General features: G+C 43.6%; 1 protein-coding gene across 1 annotated transcript in view; it reads left to right on the top strand.

Moving 5' to 3' along the window:
- The window catches only part of scube2 (signal peptide, CUB domain, EGF-like 2), a 169,658-nt gene that overhangs the window by 124,656 nt on the left and 25,218 nt on the right, over positions 1-19,784 (top strand). The window contains exon 17 of the mRNA XM_086008515.1: positions 13,931-14,101. Coding sequence (XP_085864641.1) covers positions 13,931-14,101 — 171 coding nt within the window. The remainder of the gene's footprint in view (positions 1-13,930; positions 14,102-19,784) is intronic.

The raw sequence follows: 19,784 nt of genomic DNA, 5'->3' as shown, positions 1-19,784 counted from the left end.
ACTCCACACACTCGCCCTCATCTTTGTCCAGTCATACCAACTAACAACACATAATGGTAAGCACTCGGGTGTTTTCGCCAATGTTCATGTAAAGTTTCTGTTGATGTGTTGCCAAACATTGAAATCTTTATTTTCCACACTCTGCCTTCTTGGACATATTTGTATACAGCTTTGGAAGTGGCTTAGTGAGTAGCAGTGAATGGTAAGACATAACGTTACCCCCCGTAATGGTGATGAGTGTGAAAGGAATGGCTTGGGCATTGTAGGGATGTTTTATGTTGTTGGTGTGGGGTGGCGCCAAACTGGCGTATCATGTGGCAGCCAGGGTGTACAGCAGCAAGTGAAGTAAATCTGGCCATGGTGAGGCCATCCCTGGCCTCCCGGCCAGCAATGTGGTCGGGTGCTGATGCTCTGTGCAGCATCAGGTGATTGCGGAGAAGGCTGGTGTTGTTGTTGGTGCTGCTGGTGTGCCTGCTGATGTTGGTGTTGGGGCTGATCGTGGAGGGATTGTGAGAACTAAGCTGAGATTTTTCAAGGGCACCGATGCTGCTGGAATCAGGGGAATTTATAATGGGAAACAAGGAAATGGCTGACCAACTAAATACATACTTTGGTTCTGTCTTCACAAAGGAGGACACAAATAACCTCCCAGAGATGCTGGGGAACATAAGGTCTGATGAAAGGGAGGAACTGAAAGAAATCAGCATTTGTAGGGAAATGGTGTTAGGAAAATTGATGGGACTGAAGGCCGATAAATCCCCAGGGCCTGATGGTCTACATCTCAGGGTACTTAAGGAAGTGGCCCTAGAGATAGTAGATGCATTGCTGGTCATCTTCCAGAACTCGATAGACTCTGGAACGGTACCCATGGATTGGAGGATAGCTAATGTTACCCCACTATTCAAGAAAGGTGGTAGAGAAAAAGCAGGGAATTATAGACCGGTAAGCCTGACATCTGTAGTGGGGAAAATGCTGGAGTCTATTATAAAAGATGTAATAGCAGAGCACTTGAAAGCAGTGACAGGATCGGACAAAGTCAACATGGATTTACAAAAGGTAAATCATGCTTGACTAATCTACTGGAATTTTTGAGGATGTAACTGGTGAAATAGATAAGGGAGAACCAGTGGATGTGGTGTATTTGGACTTTCAGAAGGCTTTCGATAAGGTCCCACATAAGAGATTAGCGTGCAAAATTAAGGCACATGGGATTGGGGGCAAGGTATTGACTTGGATAGAGAACTGGTTGGCGGACAGAAAGCAAAGAGTTGGAATAAACGGGTCGTTTTCCGAGTGGCAGGCAGTGACTAGTGGGGTACCGCAAGGATCGGTCCTAGGACCCCAGCTGTTCACAATATATATTAATGATCTGGACGAGGGAATTGGATGTAATATCTCCAAATTTGCAGACGACACAAAGCTGGGTGGGAGGGTATGCTGTGAGGAGGATGTCGTGAAACTCCAGAATGATTTGGACAGGTTGGGTGATTGGGCAGAAACATGGCAAATGCACTATAATGTGGATAAATGTGAGGTTATCCACTTTGGTGGCAAAAACAGGAAGGCAGATTATTATTTGAATGGCAATAGATTGGGAGAAGGGGAAGTGCAAAGAGACCTGGGTGTTCTTGTGCACCAGTCGCTGAAGGTAAGCATGCAGGTGCAGCAGGCGGTTAAGAAGGCAAATGGTATGTTGGCCTTCATAGCAAGAGGGTTCGAGTACAAGAACAAGGATGTCTTGCTGCAGTTGTACAGGGCCTTGGTGAGACCACACCTTGAGTATTGTGTGCAGTTTTGGTCGCCTTACTTGAGGAAGGACGTTCTTGCCATGGAAGGAGTGCAGCGAAGATTCACCAGGCTGATACCTGGGATGGCAGGAATGACGTATGAGGAGAGATTGTGTCGATTGGGCTTATACTCACTGGAGTTTAGAAGATTGAGAGGGGACCTCATCGAAACCTATAAAATTCTGTCAGGCCTGGACAGACTAGATGCAGGAAGGATGTTTCTGATGGCTGGGGAGTCCAGAACCAGGGGTCATAGTCTAAGGATAAGGGGTAAGCCATTTAGGACTGAAATGAGGAGGAATTTCTTCACCCAGAGAGTGGTGAACCTGTGGAATTCTCTGCCACAGAGGGCGGTGGAGGCCAGTTCATTAAGTATATTCAAGAAAGAGTTGGATATATTAAGGCTAAAGGGATCAAGGGATATGGGGAGAAGGCAGGGACAGGGTACTGAATTTGGATGATCAGCCATGATCTCATTGAATGGCGGAGCAGGCTCGAAGGGCTGAATGGCCTACTCCTGCTCCTATCTTCTATGTTTCTATGGCAGCTGAAGTTGAGATGACAGAAGCGATCTGTCAATGATGCGAGAGATTGCCCCAAGGAGGTGACAGTGGATAGAGAGTTTACTCCAAACACTTAAATACTGCATAAAGCTGAAAAGTGTCTTCCAAATCCTGAAGGCTCCAGCTTCTAACATTGGAAAGTAAACAGCTGTGAAATAGTAGCTTTTATACCACTTTTGTAGCTGTCAACTATTCAGAGGAATGGAGAGTCATTGAGAACCTGACATACTTACCTGACGTGATTACCGCGCGCCGGGAACCTCGTGAAAAAGCTGGTAAAATGCTAAGTACATGGGGAAATGCTGCTTAATTACCTTTGAACAAGCTTTTAAGTATCTGAATTGGCTGACCCGCCGCTTGGTGTTGGGTCTGTTCAGGGATGACAGACCCGACACTTCAGAAACTGACATGGAGGCGGGTTGACAGCAGGATACCGACCCGCTGTCAATCCTTTTGATTTTGACAGTGGACCTGCCCCCGAACCCGTCCTCGGAGCGCTGGCAAAATTCTGGCCTCTCTTTGTGTTAGTTTTTTTTTATATTGAGAGTCTCATAGTATTCTTAATGAACTGTTCTATCTCATTCATATGAATATGTAGAAAATCTGTTCAGCATTAAGGCTACCTGAGGAAATTACGGATGTCGGACAGCATGCTAATTAACTCGGGTTTTCTGGACTCTGTGGTGATGCTATTTCACCATTCTTTTGAGTTTTGTCCAGGAGCTCGCTTGTATCAAATGCAGTGTTCTCTGATGTCTCCCCGGAGGTCTTAGTGGAAGCGATGAAGGTAAGGAGGTTCATCTGTTTCCCAGTAGTAGGAAGAAGATTCCCAGGGCTTACATACACCAGGTCTGGAGAGAGGTGGAAGAGATGGTCAGTTAAAGAGAATCTCTTCCAGGACCTCGATTCAATGCAGGAAACACTTCAGTGACAAGAGCAGCAAGGTGAGTACAGCTCTCTGTTTCCTCATCTCTCTCAATAACATCTTCCCTTCACACCAACACGCTGAACAACTCCCTCTCCTGTATCACATCCTTCACCACCAATCACAAGGGCACATTATACCACCTCTAATGCTCATTCCAAACACTCACCTCTTGCTTGTTACCTTCACAACAGCCACTAACAACATTCTGTTCTCACATGGTAGCAACTGTAGAACCAGGAACTTCTCTCATAACTGCTTTCTTATTTCAAACTCCAGCCACTTGCTTTCCATTCAACATCTCCTCATCCTGCTTCTTCTCCCTCTCAGCATATGCACTACATGCAGAAGCCCCATACATGCATAATTTCCTTTTCAGTAGCCACTCAGTAACTCGCGTCGTCTCTTTCTGCAGGACAGAACAATGCACAACACAAAGGCGAAGAATAAGATGGGTGGGGGGAAACCATCCAGCATCATAACCCTCACCAGATGGAGCAGAAAGCTGTGGAATCAGTGGCCCTTCAAGAGCGATGCACATTGGAGATGGCGAAGCTGGCAACTTATTCGAACTGGGTGTTTGCCCATTACTTGTACCCCTTCATGTACTTCAAAAATTTGCACATTTAAACACTTTGACAACTTCAAGCTGCATTGTGAAGCCTGTCATCTGCGACTGTCCAGCCTATCAGTGGCATGGTAACTCTTGCCCCTTTTTTCTTTCCTCTAGGTCCTTCTCTGCAGCAAGACCCTGAAAAAACCTCAGAGGACGAGAATCTTCCTGAGGATGCGCTGTCACGTGCCCATCCCTCTCAAGCACCAACATGCAGACTGGCACCCTGCCTGAGTTAGACAGTGAGTTAGAAGGGCCTGCACTTAATGAAGTACCAAGCCCGAATAAACAGGAGCATGTATTGGTGGCAGGGACAGCCCAGGAGACAACTCACTGAAGGGTGAGGTTGTCTCCCAGCTCTGCTGAGCAGGACAGTATTGAGGACTTCCGGAGCCCAGCAATGAGACAAAAACTACATGCGTCACACAATCAATTATACGAGGTATTGGAAGACCTGCCAAGGAGTTTCCGCACCATGACTGAAAATGTGGAGGAGTCCACTTCCAGCTTGTGTGGTGTCTTGTCTTATGGCATCCTCACTCTGCAGTCTACCTTGGAGCGTGTGGCCATCTCCAAGGATGCTTCAGCCAGGCCCTCACACCAGGAATCTGTGTTACCAGCCTTTGTAGCTTTGATGGAAGCTCAAACACCTGCCATCCAGACTCTGCTCCAATGTGTGTTCCACCTTGAAGAGACTGGTGGACCACATGGATCAGGCTTTCAAGGCCTCACTCATCTCCTACGCTCTGCCACAGATCAGTGGGAATGATGAGCCACTGCCCCACGGGAGCGGCACACGTTGCCCTCGCTCAGGATGTCAGCACATCCACTCCTTCACCATTGGTTGTCCCTGGCAAGTAGGGCATTGATGACCTGCTTGGTGCAGTTGTGCAGTGCAGACTGGGAAATGCAGGGATGTCCCCTGAAACCGCCCAGAAGGAGCCAGAAGCAAAAAAAAGTGAAGTTCGTTGGTGACTTTCACAGGCACCAGCAAAGCATGGCCACTTGGCACAGCGGGTCTTGTTGCACGAAGCTCCAGAGATCAGCGACCACCTGCCTGGAAGAAGTGCAGCCTTCTCATGCACTGTTCCTCGGAGATATTCAGCAAACTTACTCTTGGCCTGTAGACCCTGTGGGCTGGGTAAGTTCTTCTACGAGCGCCCCCCCTCACCTGCTGTCTTCTAACAGGCTCACTGGCTGCTCCAGCTGGTTGTTGGGGCTGCTCCTCTTCCTCCATCCAAGACAATGAAACAAGAATGGCACTCATGATGAGCTGTGAGTGCATATTCAGGGTGAGTAAAGAAAAAAAAATCAGAAACAAGCAATCTCCAAGCTCAAAAATCCCTTGGAAATCCAAAAAGCACAATAATGCACGAATCCCCAAGATCTGAGCGCCTGCACCTGAGTGTTCTTTAAATAGTGCTTCCAATGGCCCTCTGAAACTAGGTTTTACTCAGTGAGTTGGCTGCTGGGCGGGACTTCTGATTTTTCGAATTAAAAATGGCATCATGGACCCTGAGTTGCAAGTATTCATGATGTGCCTGCCTGCTTTTGGTAGCCACCTCGACCACCTTAAAAAAATTTAAAAAAAGTGCGTGAGCAGTAATCGAGCGGGAAGGGGCAATAAGTTTTCAGATGCGCTTTTAACTGAGCAGCTACCCCATTACTGACAAGTGGAATGGGTAAAAATCGCCCTCTTCACCCCCCCCTTCCCATATTTAGCAATAATAAATTCGTTCAAAGTTTCAACAAATTCAGTGTTACCATTGGGTGAGCTATGCTCAGTTAACCTTTTGCATGCCAAATGTCATTTTTATTTTTATTGTTTTCTCCCCTTTTCTTTACTCCTGAAGGCCGTGAGTCACGTCGGGATCAAGAACAGGAACTTTGGCTAATTTTTTTCTTCCATCTCTAACTTGGGGGGTGGGGGGTGGAAACTGAGGCATCGCCACAGAGCTCCAGCTGAGATCAGCTAACTCAACACTGATCAAGGATCATACTTGGGACCCCTCTGATCTGCGTGGCTCAGTAAGTGCCACACTTGGTGAGGTTGTTGCACACTGAGCCATTGTGGGGGTGTTGGCTGGTGGTGGATGCAGCTTTCTAGATATATAGAGACTTTAATCACATTCAATTGAAATATGAATGGAAGGGATGGTTTCTACAATCTTCTCAGTTCATATTTTTTGTTCTTGTTAAGACCTGGTGATTTTGGAAAATGGTTTCTGCTGTGGTGCTGAAAGCTACATAGTCACTTAATATCATATATTCATCATTATTAAGGTAAGTGATATTGTATCACACTCAGATATTTTCATGGCCTCCAGAACTTTTAATACAAAATTGCAATGCTTTGGGGCACCAAATTATGAGTGTTATATTGATAACTGTAACAGTTTACAGGATATGCCATGTCAGTTGCTCTACTTCTGAAACTGAAGCTGTGCAATAAATTCACTGTTGTAATATCATGTGATGTAATATCACTGCTTTGCCAAATTATGGTTTGCTTGCAAACTCCAGCTGTCTGCCAGCGGGGAAAAGGCAGAGAAAAGAAGAAATCGCCACAATTGTTTGTGTTATATATACAGTTATGCACTTTTGGAGAATGTTGCAAAACAGTAGCACATTGATGAGCTGAGATAATGTTAATAGACTCCAGTCTGTGTTTTAATCTATAATTATCAAGTGGTTTGCATTTATTATGGTTTAAGGTATTGACAGATAATGGACATCAGCACTGGTAATTCTAGACAGAATCCCAAGATACAACAATTCAGTTTTAAGATATTTATTTTCCTAAGTCGACCTATTTTTATTGGGATATTATGCTGCGAGTAACTGATTTATCAGAGATCATGTGCCAATCCATCAGGAACTGCATTTAAAACAACTTTAGTTAGGGTATGTTTTCAATAAGGTCGATTGACATTTAGCTGTACAACATCACAGAGCTTCGGATTGTTTTACAAGCTTTGGGAGTGGTACCAGCTTTGTCCCAAGATACTAATAATGTGCAAGGAATCGTCTCCAATAGCCTTTGGTGTGCTTGTTTTTCATCCATGTTTGTTTATCTATGAATGAATAACTGTGACTAATAGACTACAGAGGCCTTCTGATGTTGGTTCAATTCAATAAAGTACAGATGTGTGCAATCATTTTAAATGATAAACCAATGCAATGGCTCATTCCTTCAAAAGATTGTGGTTTAATACAAAGAAAATGTTTATATTTTAAGTACTTAATCGCACAAACATTAAATGTAATAATGTGCCATTCATTATTATACATAATGAATTTCCTGTTTTGATCAATCTATTTAGATTTTATCATTGGATCAAGTAGTGATCATGTCAGCCTTATTCTAAATACAGTAGTGTCTGTTCTTTGAGAGTTCCTGTGCTCTCAAAAACCTTCCAGTCTTGTAATTGGTTGGAAATAAAAGTTAAATGTGATCTATATTCTTTTTATTGACCATGTTAAAATTTTAAATGGTTCTGCATTCATACTAGTTTGTGATTGATGCATTGTACACATGGTTACACAGCATGCCCTCAGTGTGTGAACTGTTCAGATGGGGTGACTCTGACGACACTGTGTGCATTAATCTGCATCAGCTGTTTGTGATTTTCCTTGACACGTCTAGGTGTGATTCCTATTAAGAAAGTGGTAAAATGTGAGACCATGACCTCTTTGATTTGGTTCATCTCCTAGTCCGTGTGATGCCATAACGTATGTCTATATCATCAGATGGACAGGCTGAAGTGCTGAAAAGGGGAGAAAATGTTGTTCTTTAATCATTTTTGTAACCCTTAATCATGCCATCGAGTGGATTCTGTTTTTGCATAATATGGATTTAAATTTTAGCAAACAGCTGTTTGAGGAACTAGAACAGAGGCAGAAATTCCAAGTGGTTATCTAGAATGAATAATAAGAAAGTAAACTCTGTATAATTTTGCAAAGGTCTGCGCTGATTAGGAATGAGAAGTTCATTTTTAGTGCAGTTCAGGTGGTCGGAAGCCAGATTATAATGTTCCATTTACTTTACAGGTTGCCTCCAATGACAGGAGCACCATTGAAGGCAACCCTGTAAAGTAAGCAAAGTGATGGCCATGCTGTCAGAGGCATCAACATTCTCTTTGGAAGGAGTTTTTCCTGGTGCTTTCAATCTCTGAATACTAGCGGTATAAAATATAAACATCTGCAGATGGCGACATGGACATCATGTTTCCTCAGTTCATTTTATTATCTGTTTGTGCCAGTGGAGGACCAGAAACATAGTCGTCAGAAAGCCTTCCTCAACTCCCAAGCATGGGGATTTGGATCTCATGGGGCCAGCATTTAAAAGAAGGATGCTATATGAGGAATATTTTTAGAGAGCATGTCAAAAAATTCTGGAAGGTTTGGCAATGGCTATGGAGGAGATGTGCATTATTACTTCGTTCAAATGCAGTCTATCATGAACTCCAGTGACATCTGAATTAGAGCTTAGGGAGATGCAGGTCCTTCACATAGTACAGGAAACTCTCGATTTACCGACACCTAAATAACTGGAAATCTCTGTTAACCGGCAAAATTCAGGAGTAGGTTCAGTTAAGTTTTACTTCATATTAGTGGCAGTTTCTGGATCTGTGGCTGTGTAACTGGGGTTCGTGCACTTATTGCTAAGCAACAGGGATGCTTGGTCTGTGGCCAGAGTTCCTGCACATGTTGCTAAGCAACAGGGAAGCCTGGATTTGTTGCTGTGTATGGAGCTCGCGTACCTGTTAAACTATACCTCTCTGTAATCTGGACTTTTTGATAAACCGGCACCACGGCGGTCCCATTGGTGCCGGATAATAAAGAGTTTCCTGTAGAAGAATCTCTTGTGAATGCTCACACTGCTGATATAGAGGCCTTGGGTCCCAGTCTTCGAGAGTATGTCCTGTTCAGCTTCAATATACTGAAGGATTGGACCGAGAGTTAGGTGTGCCAGGGTCTCTGTGGACAGCTGTATGCATATGGGTGCGTAAGGATGGATAATAAGAACATAAGAAATAGGAGCAGGAGTAGACCATTTGGCTCCTCGAGCCTGCTCCGCCATTCAATAAGATCATGGCTGATCTGGTCTTGGCCTCAACTCCACTTTCCTGCCCGCTCCCCATAACCCTTGACTTCCTTATCATTCAAAAATCTGTCTATCTCCACCTTGAATATATTCAATGACCCAGCCTCCACAGCTCTCTGGGGTAGAGAATTCCAAAGATTCACGACCCTCAGAGAAGAAATTCCTCCTCCTCTCTGTTTTAAATGGGCGACCCCTTATTCTGAAACTATGCCCCCTAGTTCTAGATTCCCCCACGAGGGGAACATCATTTCTGCATCTATCCTGTTAAGCCTCCTCAGAATCTTATACATTTCAATAAGACCACCTCTCATTCTTCTAAACTCCACTGAATATAGTCCCAACCTGCTCAACCTTTCTTCATAAGCCAACCCCTTCATCTCAGGAATTAACCTAGTGAGCCTTCTCTGAACTGTCTCCAATGCAACTATATCCCTCCTTAAATAAGGAGACCAAAACTGTACACAGTACTCCAGGTGTGGTCTCACCAACGCCCTGTACAGTTGTAGTAAGACTTCTCTACTTTTATACTCCACCCCCCTGTGCAATAAAGGCCAACATTCCATTTACCTTCCTAATTATTGCTGTACCGGCATGCTAACTTTTTGTGTTTCATGTACAAGGACCCCCAGATCCTTCTGTACCACAGCATTTTGTAGTCTCCCTCCATTTAAATAATAATTTGCTTTTTTATTTTTCCTACCAAAGTGTATAACCTCGCACTTTCCCACATTATACTCCATCTGTCAAATTTTTGCCCACTCACTTAACCTATCCCATTGCAGATTCTTTGTGTCCTCTTCAGAACTTGCTTTCCCACCTATCTTTGTATCATCAGCAAATTTGGCTACATTACACTCGGTCCCTTCATCAAAGTCATTAATATAGATTGTAAACAGCTGAGGCCCCAGCACTGATCCCTGTGGCACCCAACTAGTTAGTTTGCCAAACTGAAAATGACCCATTTATCCCAACTCTCGGTTTCCTGTTAGTTAGCCAATCCTCTATCCATGCTAATATATTACCCCCAACCCCATGAGCTCTAACCTTTTATGTGGCACCTTATCGAATGCCTTCTGGAAATCCAAATACACTACATCTACTGGTTCCCCTTTATTCACCCTGCTCGTTACATCCTCAAAGCACTCTAGCAAATTTGTCAAACACGATTTCCCTTTCATAAAACCATGCTGACTCTGCTTGACTGTATTATGATGTTCTAAATTTCCTGCTACTACTTCCTTAATAATGGACTCCAGCATTTTCTCAATGGCAGATGTTAGGCTAACTGGTCTATAGTTTCCTGCTTTCTGTCTCCCTCCTTTCTTGAATGGGCTGTTACATTTGCAGTTTTCCAATCCGCTGGGACCTCTCCAGAATCCAGGGAATTTTGGTAGATTATGACCAATGCAGCCACTATCTCTGCAGCTTTTAAGACCCTAGGATGCAGGCCATCAGGTCCAGGGGACTTGTCCACTTTTAGTCCCATAAGTTTGCCTAGTATTTTTTCTCTAGTGATGGTGATTGTTTTAAGTTTCCCCCTCCCTATAGCCCCTTGATTATCTATTATTATTGGGATGCTTTTAATGTCTTCTACCGTGAAGACTGATGCAACATATTTGTTCAAAGTCTCTGCCATTTCCCTGATTCCCATTATTAATACTTCAGTCTCTAAGGGACCAACGTTTACTTTAGTTACTCTCTTCCTTTTTATGTACCGGTAGAAGCTCTTGCTGTCTGTTTTTATATTTCTTGCTAGCTCACTCTCATAATCTATCTTCTCTCTCATTATTTCTTTAGTCATCCTTTGTTGGTTACTAATAATTTCCCAATTCTCTGGCCTACCACTAATCTTCGCATCATTGTATGCCTTTGTTTCCAATTTGATACCATCCTTAGTTAGCCACGGATGGTTCATTCTTCTCTTAGAGTCTTTCTTTCTCACTGGAATATATCTTTGCTGAGAGTTATGAAATAGCTCCTTAAATGTCTGCCACTGCTTATCTACCGTCTTACCCTTTAATCTATTTTCCCAGTCCACTTTAGCCAACTCTGTTTTCATACCTTTGTAATTGCCTTTATTTAGGTTCAGGACACCAGTTTGAGACCCAAGTTTCTCACCCTCAAACTGAATTTGAAATTCTAACATGCTATGATCACTCTTCCCCAGAGGATCCTTTACTATGAGATCATTAATTAATCCTATCTCATTATCAGATCTAAAATAACCTGCTCCCTGGTTGGTTCCACAATGTATTCTAAGAAACCATCCTGAATACACTCTATGAACTCTTCCTCAAGGCTACCTTTGCCAATTTGATTTGTCCAATCTATATGAAGATTAATTAAATTAAGTGTCAACCTTGGCTTAGTGGTAGCACTCTGACCTCTGAGTTAGAAGGTCATGAGTTCAAGCCCCACTCCAGGGACTTGAGCACATAATCTAGGCTGAAATTGCAGTGCAGTACTGAGCGAGTGCCGTACTGTCGGAAGTGCCGTCTTGCAGATGAGATGTTAAACCTTTCAGATGGGCGTAAAATATACTTTCTTTCTCTCTTTCTTTTGCTCACTCTTTTTCATTCCCTCTCTCTCTGGTGCAGTTGAGCCGAATGCACATCTCTCCTTTCATCTTTTTCTTACTCTCTTCTTGTGCTATTTGGAAGAGGAATACCCCTTGGGATTATAATATCCAGATTTTTTATTGTGTTGCTAAAAATCAGAGACAAAAGTCTCCCCAAAAAAGTGACAAAAATAATACACAAAAATTTAACTCTTACAAACCAAACGTTGAAAGTCTATGCTCGTATATGTTCCAAATAAAATTACAGCTGGTCCCTCTTTCAGCATTAACTTGCTGTCAGCTCAGCCAGTTCATTGTGGACAAACTGAACGCAAAGCATATTTTGATGTAAAAGGTGAGGAATCGCACATTGATTTCCATGCACTGATTCCCATGTCATTACCACATAGTAATGTATTAAAATGAAGCTCTCGCATGTTTTGCTGGCCTAAAAGGCACGTTACACATGAAGTTTGACTAGTTGAGTGAGACGCTGGAGTGCACCTGCTGCTTTTATAACCAAGGATTGATGCTTTCAGCAGAGGAAGAAAGGAATACTGGGAAGGGAAGAACATTTTCAGAAAAAGCATGAAGGAAAAAAAGAACATGGTACAGAATTTATACCAATACTGACGTCCGCTTTACACCAAACTCCTAGCATCAGCAGCACAAGCTAATTATTTTGGTTGTACCATTTGCGCAGTAACCACATAGGCTGGGAGGAGCAGAAAATTACATCAAATGGTATCATGCAAGGCCGTGACATGCCAAATTGATTAATGCAGTTTGTTACTCTGGTAGAACTATTTAATAAACTATTTTCTTTAGAATATAGTTATTTAAACAAAATTCCATGAGATGCATTTGCTACACTGACATTCCAGGGCATCGAAAACAGACAATGAGGGAAAAGTGGACGTGCCACTTGTAAAAAGAAAGTAGAAACATAAGTTGCAGATGTACTTTTTAGCCCCATTTTACATTTTTTCACGTAGATAACCTCCCCCTTGGCTTTTACCAACGTCGCTTGAGTCAACAACTATGAATTGCATGAGAATGACCCAGTGTTTCTCACCCTCTAGTTTTCCTTCCTTTCCTCCACCCTTATGAAGAAGTGCTGAGTATGTTTGGTGTCTCCGGCATGACAATTTGTCAAAGATCACAGGAACTTGGTGCATGGGTATTTCACATCCTGTTACTTTGTAGCACAGCTCAGTACATAAGCATCAATGTGCTGGCTCAATTGGACTTATTAATTATGTGGAATCACATTGAAGTGCAGTAATCTTAATTATGTCATGTTCAGAGTGTTTTTGATATTAGAAATGCTACAAGGGGGGAAAAATCTAATCCAATTCAACTGTATAGTGTTCAGTACACTGATTCAGATCATCACGAGATGACCCATAGGGCTGCATTCCTTTTGCTAACTAATCTGAATGGTTAGACCCAAGTACAGTCAGATATATTTATGGAAGTATGTGTTATCTTAGGAATGCATTTGTTTATAATAAATACGTTGCTAAATCTAAAAAAAAACTTTGAATAAAAAGACCACTTGTGGTATACAAAATATAAAGTAACATTTTGTAACACTCTTTGGGAGCCATGCAAAAAGCTAGTTATAGTGAAGGGCACACATACTAAATCTATGTTTATTTTTTCTCTCTTGAGGAATGGCACATAAATACAGTAGAATGTCTTAGAGCAAAAGTTATAATGCATCAAAAATATGTATTGCATTTGATATCTTTGTATTGAGGTTTGCAGGATCTCTTGGGAATGTACTGCCATATGTTTTCACTGTATAGTTTTTGGAGTACTAAAAATATTACCAGTTCAGGCTACTTGAAAATAAATCTATAGAAATGAATAGTAAATAGCATCAAGAAGAACCTGGGTTCCACAACATGCAGTCAACTAATTCACATTACAGTGTAGCTGCAATAATTAATCGGTTGGTTATTTAAAATAAGATGTTATTATCCAAGCCTATGCCAAATGCTAGTAGTTCATACACAACTAATACAAATTAAATTAAACCGTAGAAGCATATCACTGTAGTACAAACATTCAGCATGTAATAACTTGAGCGTTAATGTTATATTGAGATAAAAGCACATTCAAAATCAGCTTGAAAGGTCAGATGTGCTTTTGACATTCTATGCGAAGCAGATTTAAATCTGTTTGCAATTACATTTACTGGTGTCTCGCAGTCTGCTGTAGTTATCTTTCAGCATTTTTTACATAGCTCCATAAAAGCAATTTTTACGCTTTTCAACAAGTCAGTATGAGGTGTGCAGATTATCCTGTCAAATCTGAAAAACGTGTTCTCTTCCATCTATACAGTGACTGTTTCTTCTGATTTCTGTTGTTAGTTAGTTGTAGTGTTGGCACGTACTATGATGGCGAACAGGAGAAGTGTGTGTTATGTCCTGCTGGCACATATCAGGATGAAGAAGGACAGCTTTCGTGTGAGCCCTGCCCAAACCCTGAGAGCCAAGGGAACCAAAGGTCAACTGGTGCACGTAATGTTTCAGAATGTGGAGGTGAGGCATTTTGACAAGCTAATACAAATGGAATAGTGATAAAATATGGTACAATTAAAATGCTGGAAATGCACAGCAGGTCTCTCAGCTTCTGAAGGATAAAGATAGATTGTCATCTCAAGTGTAACATTCATTAGAGCCTAAAAACCATTCTTTTAAATGCCATGAGCGTGAAGCTCGAGCTTTGTGAGTCAGAAAGTTGTGGGTTCAAGCCCTGCTTCAGGATCTGAGTACATAAATGTACTCCGATCCTGAAGCAGCTGACACATCAATGCAGTACTGAGGAAGTGCCACATTTGTGGAGGTGTCATTTTTCGGTTCAGACATTAAACCTCGATCGCATTTTCCAGCTCGGGTAATGTTAAAGCTCCCATGGTACTATTCAAAAAACACCTGGGGACTTCTCCTGGTCAACATTAACTCCTCAACCAACACCGCCAAAAACAGATAATCTGGTCATTTATCTCATTGCTGTTTGTGGGACCTTGCTGTCCACAAAATGGCTGCTGCATTGTCTACATAACAACAGTGACTACACTTCAAAAGTACTTTATTGGCTGTGAAGCATTTTGGGATGTCCTGAGGACATGGATGACACTTATATAAATGCAAGTTGTTTCTTTCTTAAATTTACATTTTTAATGTAATTTTATTGATACTGTTTTTGAGTGGTTTCAACTGGTAGCTCTCAGAAGTATCTTTGGGGGAAAAAGAACAACTTAAGCTAAATAGTTTATATTTGACCACAGGTGACGGAGATAATATGCAGTACATATTATAAAGGTAGGACCTGAAATTCAATTGAAGTGTGCCATTGGTGCGTGCAGGGACCAGGCAAGGGGTGGAGAGCAGAATTGGGGCAGATGCCTTGAGCCACAATTTGAATTCAAAGCATAGAGCCCAGGGTTTTGCACTAGGGCAGCACTGAGGAAGCAGTTTTCCTGAGATAGGCAGCAGTCCCCTCTGGATAGCATGGAAACAGCTTTTGAAATTCCTTTTACCCTCAGCGAGCTAGAAAACAACAAGGATTTTCAGATGATTAATTACAAGGCGGCCTACCATTACTTGAGTTGGGCATCCATGTGGGTAGGTCCACAGACTCCGTCAGAGTTCCTTGGATATGTCAGCAGCGACGTGCCTTTGGCGGCTACGCTTAACCACTGAGGCCTTTCTGCAGGTTGGAATTGTGCCCTCGATGTGGATGTGGTTGCACCAGCATAAATGTTGTGGTGAGAAGTTGAAGGATCACATGCACAGTGATAGACATGTGCACAACCTGCATGTAATGGGGGTGTCAGTAAGTGAGTGTGTACCATGCAGCTAGATTGTTCTAAACAGATTGAGGTATTAAGGCCTCAAAAGATGAGAGTGTGGTAAGGTTTTTGGTTCTACGTTGCATCTCCTGGGTATGCAGGAGATGCAAAGAATAAGCTGCAAGGCTGTGTGAGGGCTTTGTGTGGGTGAGGAGTACTTGTGAAACAGGCAACACTTTGCAGAAAGCAAACTTTGGGTCAATCATGAGATCCATCACACTGTTGGGTAGTGTTTCCTTGCCACATTCCTTTAACCCTACTGTCTTCTGCATCTGTTCCCAGGTCCTGCAGCTAATATACATGGTGTTGAACTTGCTAACCACCTGCTTCAGGAATGGTACACTGTTGTCCTCTGGGGACAGTGCCCTGAAGTGCCAAATTGAGAAATTCTCCTCACACTCACGTCAACTGCATGTCTAATTTAGCCATCATCAAATGGGGTCGGGTGTTCTGCCAGTCCTTCACTTCTGTTTTATGCCTCCCCATTGGATTTCCTTCCACTTCATTTACACCTGCCCCTTCTCCCCCATGCATCCTCCCCAGCCTTGGCCAATGCTGACAAATTTCTGAAAATTATTTCTGAAGCTTGATAAAGGATGAAATAATTAGTTGTCCCTGTATGCAGGAAGAAATACTTTAGTGTGCTTATCCTTTTGGGTCCGCTGGTGAGAATTTCTAATTCCCCTGTTGGGCGCAGCTGCATGGGCAGCTAAGAATATTCAAATGAGCTGAAGCAGATTATGAGGCAGCATAATAGTGGACCTATTTTACTCCCACCCTCCTCATAGAAACAGAGAAGATAGGATCAGGAGTAGGCCATTCGGCCCCTCGAGTCTGCTCCGCCATTCAATGAGATCATGGCTGATCATCCAAATTCAGTACCCTCTCCCTGCCTTCTCCCCATATCCCTTGATCCCTTTAGCCTTAAGAAATATATCCAACTCTTTCTTGAATATATTTAATGAATTGGCCTCAACTGCCTTTTGTGGTAGAAAATTCCACAAGTTCACCACTCTCTGGGTGAAGAAATTCCTCCTCATCTCTGTCCTAAATGGCTTAGCCCTTATCTTTAGACTGTGACCCCTGGTTCTGGACTCCCCCGCCATCAGGAACATCCTTCCTGCATCTAGTCTGTCTAGTCCTGTTAGAATTTTATGTTTCAATGAGATCCCCTCTCATTCTTTTAAACTCCAGCAAATATAAGCCCAGTCGACCCAATCTCTCCTCATACGTCATTCCTGCTATCCCAGGTATCAGTCTGGTGAATCTTCGGTGCACTCCATGGCAAGAACATCCTTCCTCAGATAAGGTGACCAAAACTGCACACAATACTCAAGGTATGGTCTCACCAAGGCCCTATACAACTGCAGCAAGACATCCTTGCTCCTGTACTCGAATCCTCTCGCTATGAAGGCCAACATACCATTTGCCTTCTTAACCGCCTGCTGCACCTGCATGCTTACCTTCAGCGACTGGTGCACAAGGACGCCCAGGTCTCATTGCACTTCCCCTTCTCCCAATCTATTGCCATTCAGATAATCTGCCTTCCTATTTTTGCCACCAAAGTGGATAACCTCACATTTATCCACATTATACTGCATCTGCCCAATCACCCAACCTGTCCAAATCATACTGGAGTTTCTCCTCACAGCACAAATGCCCACCCAGCTTTGTGTCGTCTGCAAACTTGGAGATATTACATCTAATTCCCTCGTCTAGATCATTAATATATATTGTGAATAGCTGGGGTCCAAGCACCAATCCCTGCGGTACCCCACTAGTCACTGCCTGCCACTCGGAAAAAGACCCGTTTATTCCAACTCTTTGCTTCCTGTCTGCCAACCAGTTCTCTATCCAAGTCAGTACCTTACCCCCAATCCCATGTGCTTTAACTTTACACGCTAATCTCTTATGCGGGACCTTATCGAAAGCCTTCTGAAAGTCCAAATACACCACATCCACTGGTTCTCCCTTATCTATTCTACCAGTTACATCCTCAAAAAATTCCAGTTGTTTAGTCAAGCACGATTTACCTTTTGTAAATCCATGTTGCACTCAAACCATTATAGTGTCACTGTAACAGTATCAGAACTGTCAACATTGTGGAATTGCTTTGCATCATATTTGTGATCAACAAGATGGACATGGATGCCAACCCATTTAACCATAGAGTTATACAGCACAGAAAGAGGCCCTTCGGCCCATCGCGTCCGCGCCGGCCATCAAGCCCTATCTAATCTAATCCCATTTTCCAGCATTTGGTCCATAGCCTTGTATGCTATGGCATTTCAAGTGCTCATCCAAATGCTTCTTGAATGTTGTGAGGGTTCCTGCCTCTACCACCCTTTCAGGCAGTGAGTTCCAGATTCCAACCACCCTCTGGGTGAAATTTTTTTCCTCAAATCCCCTCTAAACCTCCTGCCCCTTACCTTGAATCTATGCCCCCTTGTTATTGACCCCTCTACTAAGGGGAAAAGTTCCTTTCTATCCACCCTATCTGTGCCCCTCATAATTTTGTATACCTCAATCAGGTCCCCCCTCAGCCTTCTCTGCTCCAAGGAAAACAACCCCAGCTTGTCCAGTCCTTCTTCATAGCTGAAGCGCTCCAGCCCAGGTAACATCCTGGTAAATCTCCTCTGCACCCTCTCCAAAACAATCACATCCTTCCTATAGTGTGGCGACCAGAACTGCACACAGTACTCCAGCTGTGGCCTTACCAGCGTTTTGTACAGCTCCATCATAATCTCCCTGCTCTTATATTCTATGCCTCGGCTAATGAAGACAAGTATCCCATATGCCTTTTTAATCACCTTATCCACCTGTTCTGCTGCCTTCAGGGATCTATGTACATGCACACCAAGGTCCCTCTGATCCTCTGTCTTTCCTAGGGTCTTACCATTCATTGTGTATTCCCTTGCCTTGTTAGTCCGTCCAAAATGCATCACCTCACACTTTTCAGGGTTAAATTCCATTTGCCACTGTTCCGCCCATCTGACCAACCCATCTATATCGTCCTGTAGCCTGAGGCTTCCTGCCTCGCTATTTACCACCCCACCAATTTTTGTCTCATCTGCGAACTTACTGATCATACCTTTTACATTCACATCCAAATCATTAATGTAGACCACAAACAGTAAGGGACCCAGCACCGATCCCTGCGGTACCCCACTGGATACAGGCTTCCAGTCACAAAAACAACCTTCCACCATCACCCTCTGCCTTCTGCCGCTAAGCCAGTTTTGGATCCAATGGGCCAAGGCACCCTGGATCCCATGGGCTCTTACCTTCCTGACCAGTCTCCTATGCGGGACTTTATCAAAAGCCTTACTGAAATCCATGTAAACCACATCTACTGCACTACCCTCATCCACACACCTAGTCACCCTCTCGAAAAATTCAATTAAATTGGTCAGACATGATCTTCCCTTGACAAAGCCATGCTGGCTATCCCTAATTAATCCCTGCCTTTCCAAGTGGAGACCAATTCTGTCCCTCAGAATTTTTTCCAATAATTTCCCTACCACTGATGTTAGGCTCACTGGCCTGTAATTCCCTGGTTTATCCCTACTACCCTTCTTGAATAATGGTACTACGTTAGCTGTTCTCCAGTCCTTTGGCACACCCCCTGTGGCCAGAGAGGTTCTGAAAATTTGTGTCAGAGCCCCTGCAATCTCCTCCTTTGCCTCACATAGTAGCCTGGGATACATCTCACCCGGGCCTGGGGATTTATCCACTTTTAAGCCTGCTAAAACCGCTAGTACCTCCTCCCTCTCGATGCTAATACAGGTAGACTATCCTTTATCCGAAAACCTCGGGACCAGCCGTGTTTCGGTTTTCGGAAAATTTTGGATTTCGGAAGGTATTTTATAAGACTGGGAAATTTGTCGGGGGTGGGTCGGCGGGGGTCAGGGTCGGCGGGGGGGTCGGCGGGTGTCCGCGGCGGGGTCGGCGGGGGGGTCGGCGGGAGTCGGGGTCGGCGGGAGTCGGGGTCGGGGGGGGGTCGGCGGGAGTCGGGGTCCGCGGGGGGGTCGGCAGGGGTCGGGGTCGACAGGGGTCCGCGGGGGGTCGTCGGCGGGGGTCGGGGTCGTGCGCACGACTTACGCTGAACGAAAAAACCTTCGGTTTTTAGAGGGTTTCGGTTTTCGGAAGTTCGGATAAAAGGTAGTCTACCTGTATGTTCAAGTATATCACAGTCCCCCTGCCCGATTTCTATGTCCACATCGTCCTTCTCCATAGTGAACACAGATGCAAAAAATTCATTTAAAACCCCACCTACATCCTCTGGCTCTACACACAGTTTGCCACTTTGGTCCCTAATGGGCCCTACTCTTTCCCTAGTTATCCTCTTGCCCTTAATATACTTATAAAAC

Source organism: Somniosus microcephalus, chromosome 15 (genome assembly GCF_052327205.1).
Source record: "Somniosus microcephalus isolate GS21.2 chromosome 15, FLI_Smic_1.0, whole genome shotgun sequence".
Classification (NCBI taxonomy): domain Eukaryota; kingdom Metazoa; phylum Chordata; class Chondrichthyes; order Squaliformes; family Somniosidae; genus Somniosus; species Somniosus microcephalus.
The sequence above is the reverse complement of the archived record's forward strand: the minus strand, read 5'-3'. Positions and strand labels throughout refer to the sequence as shown.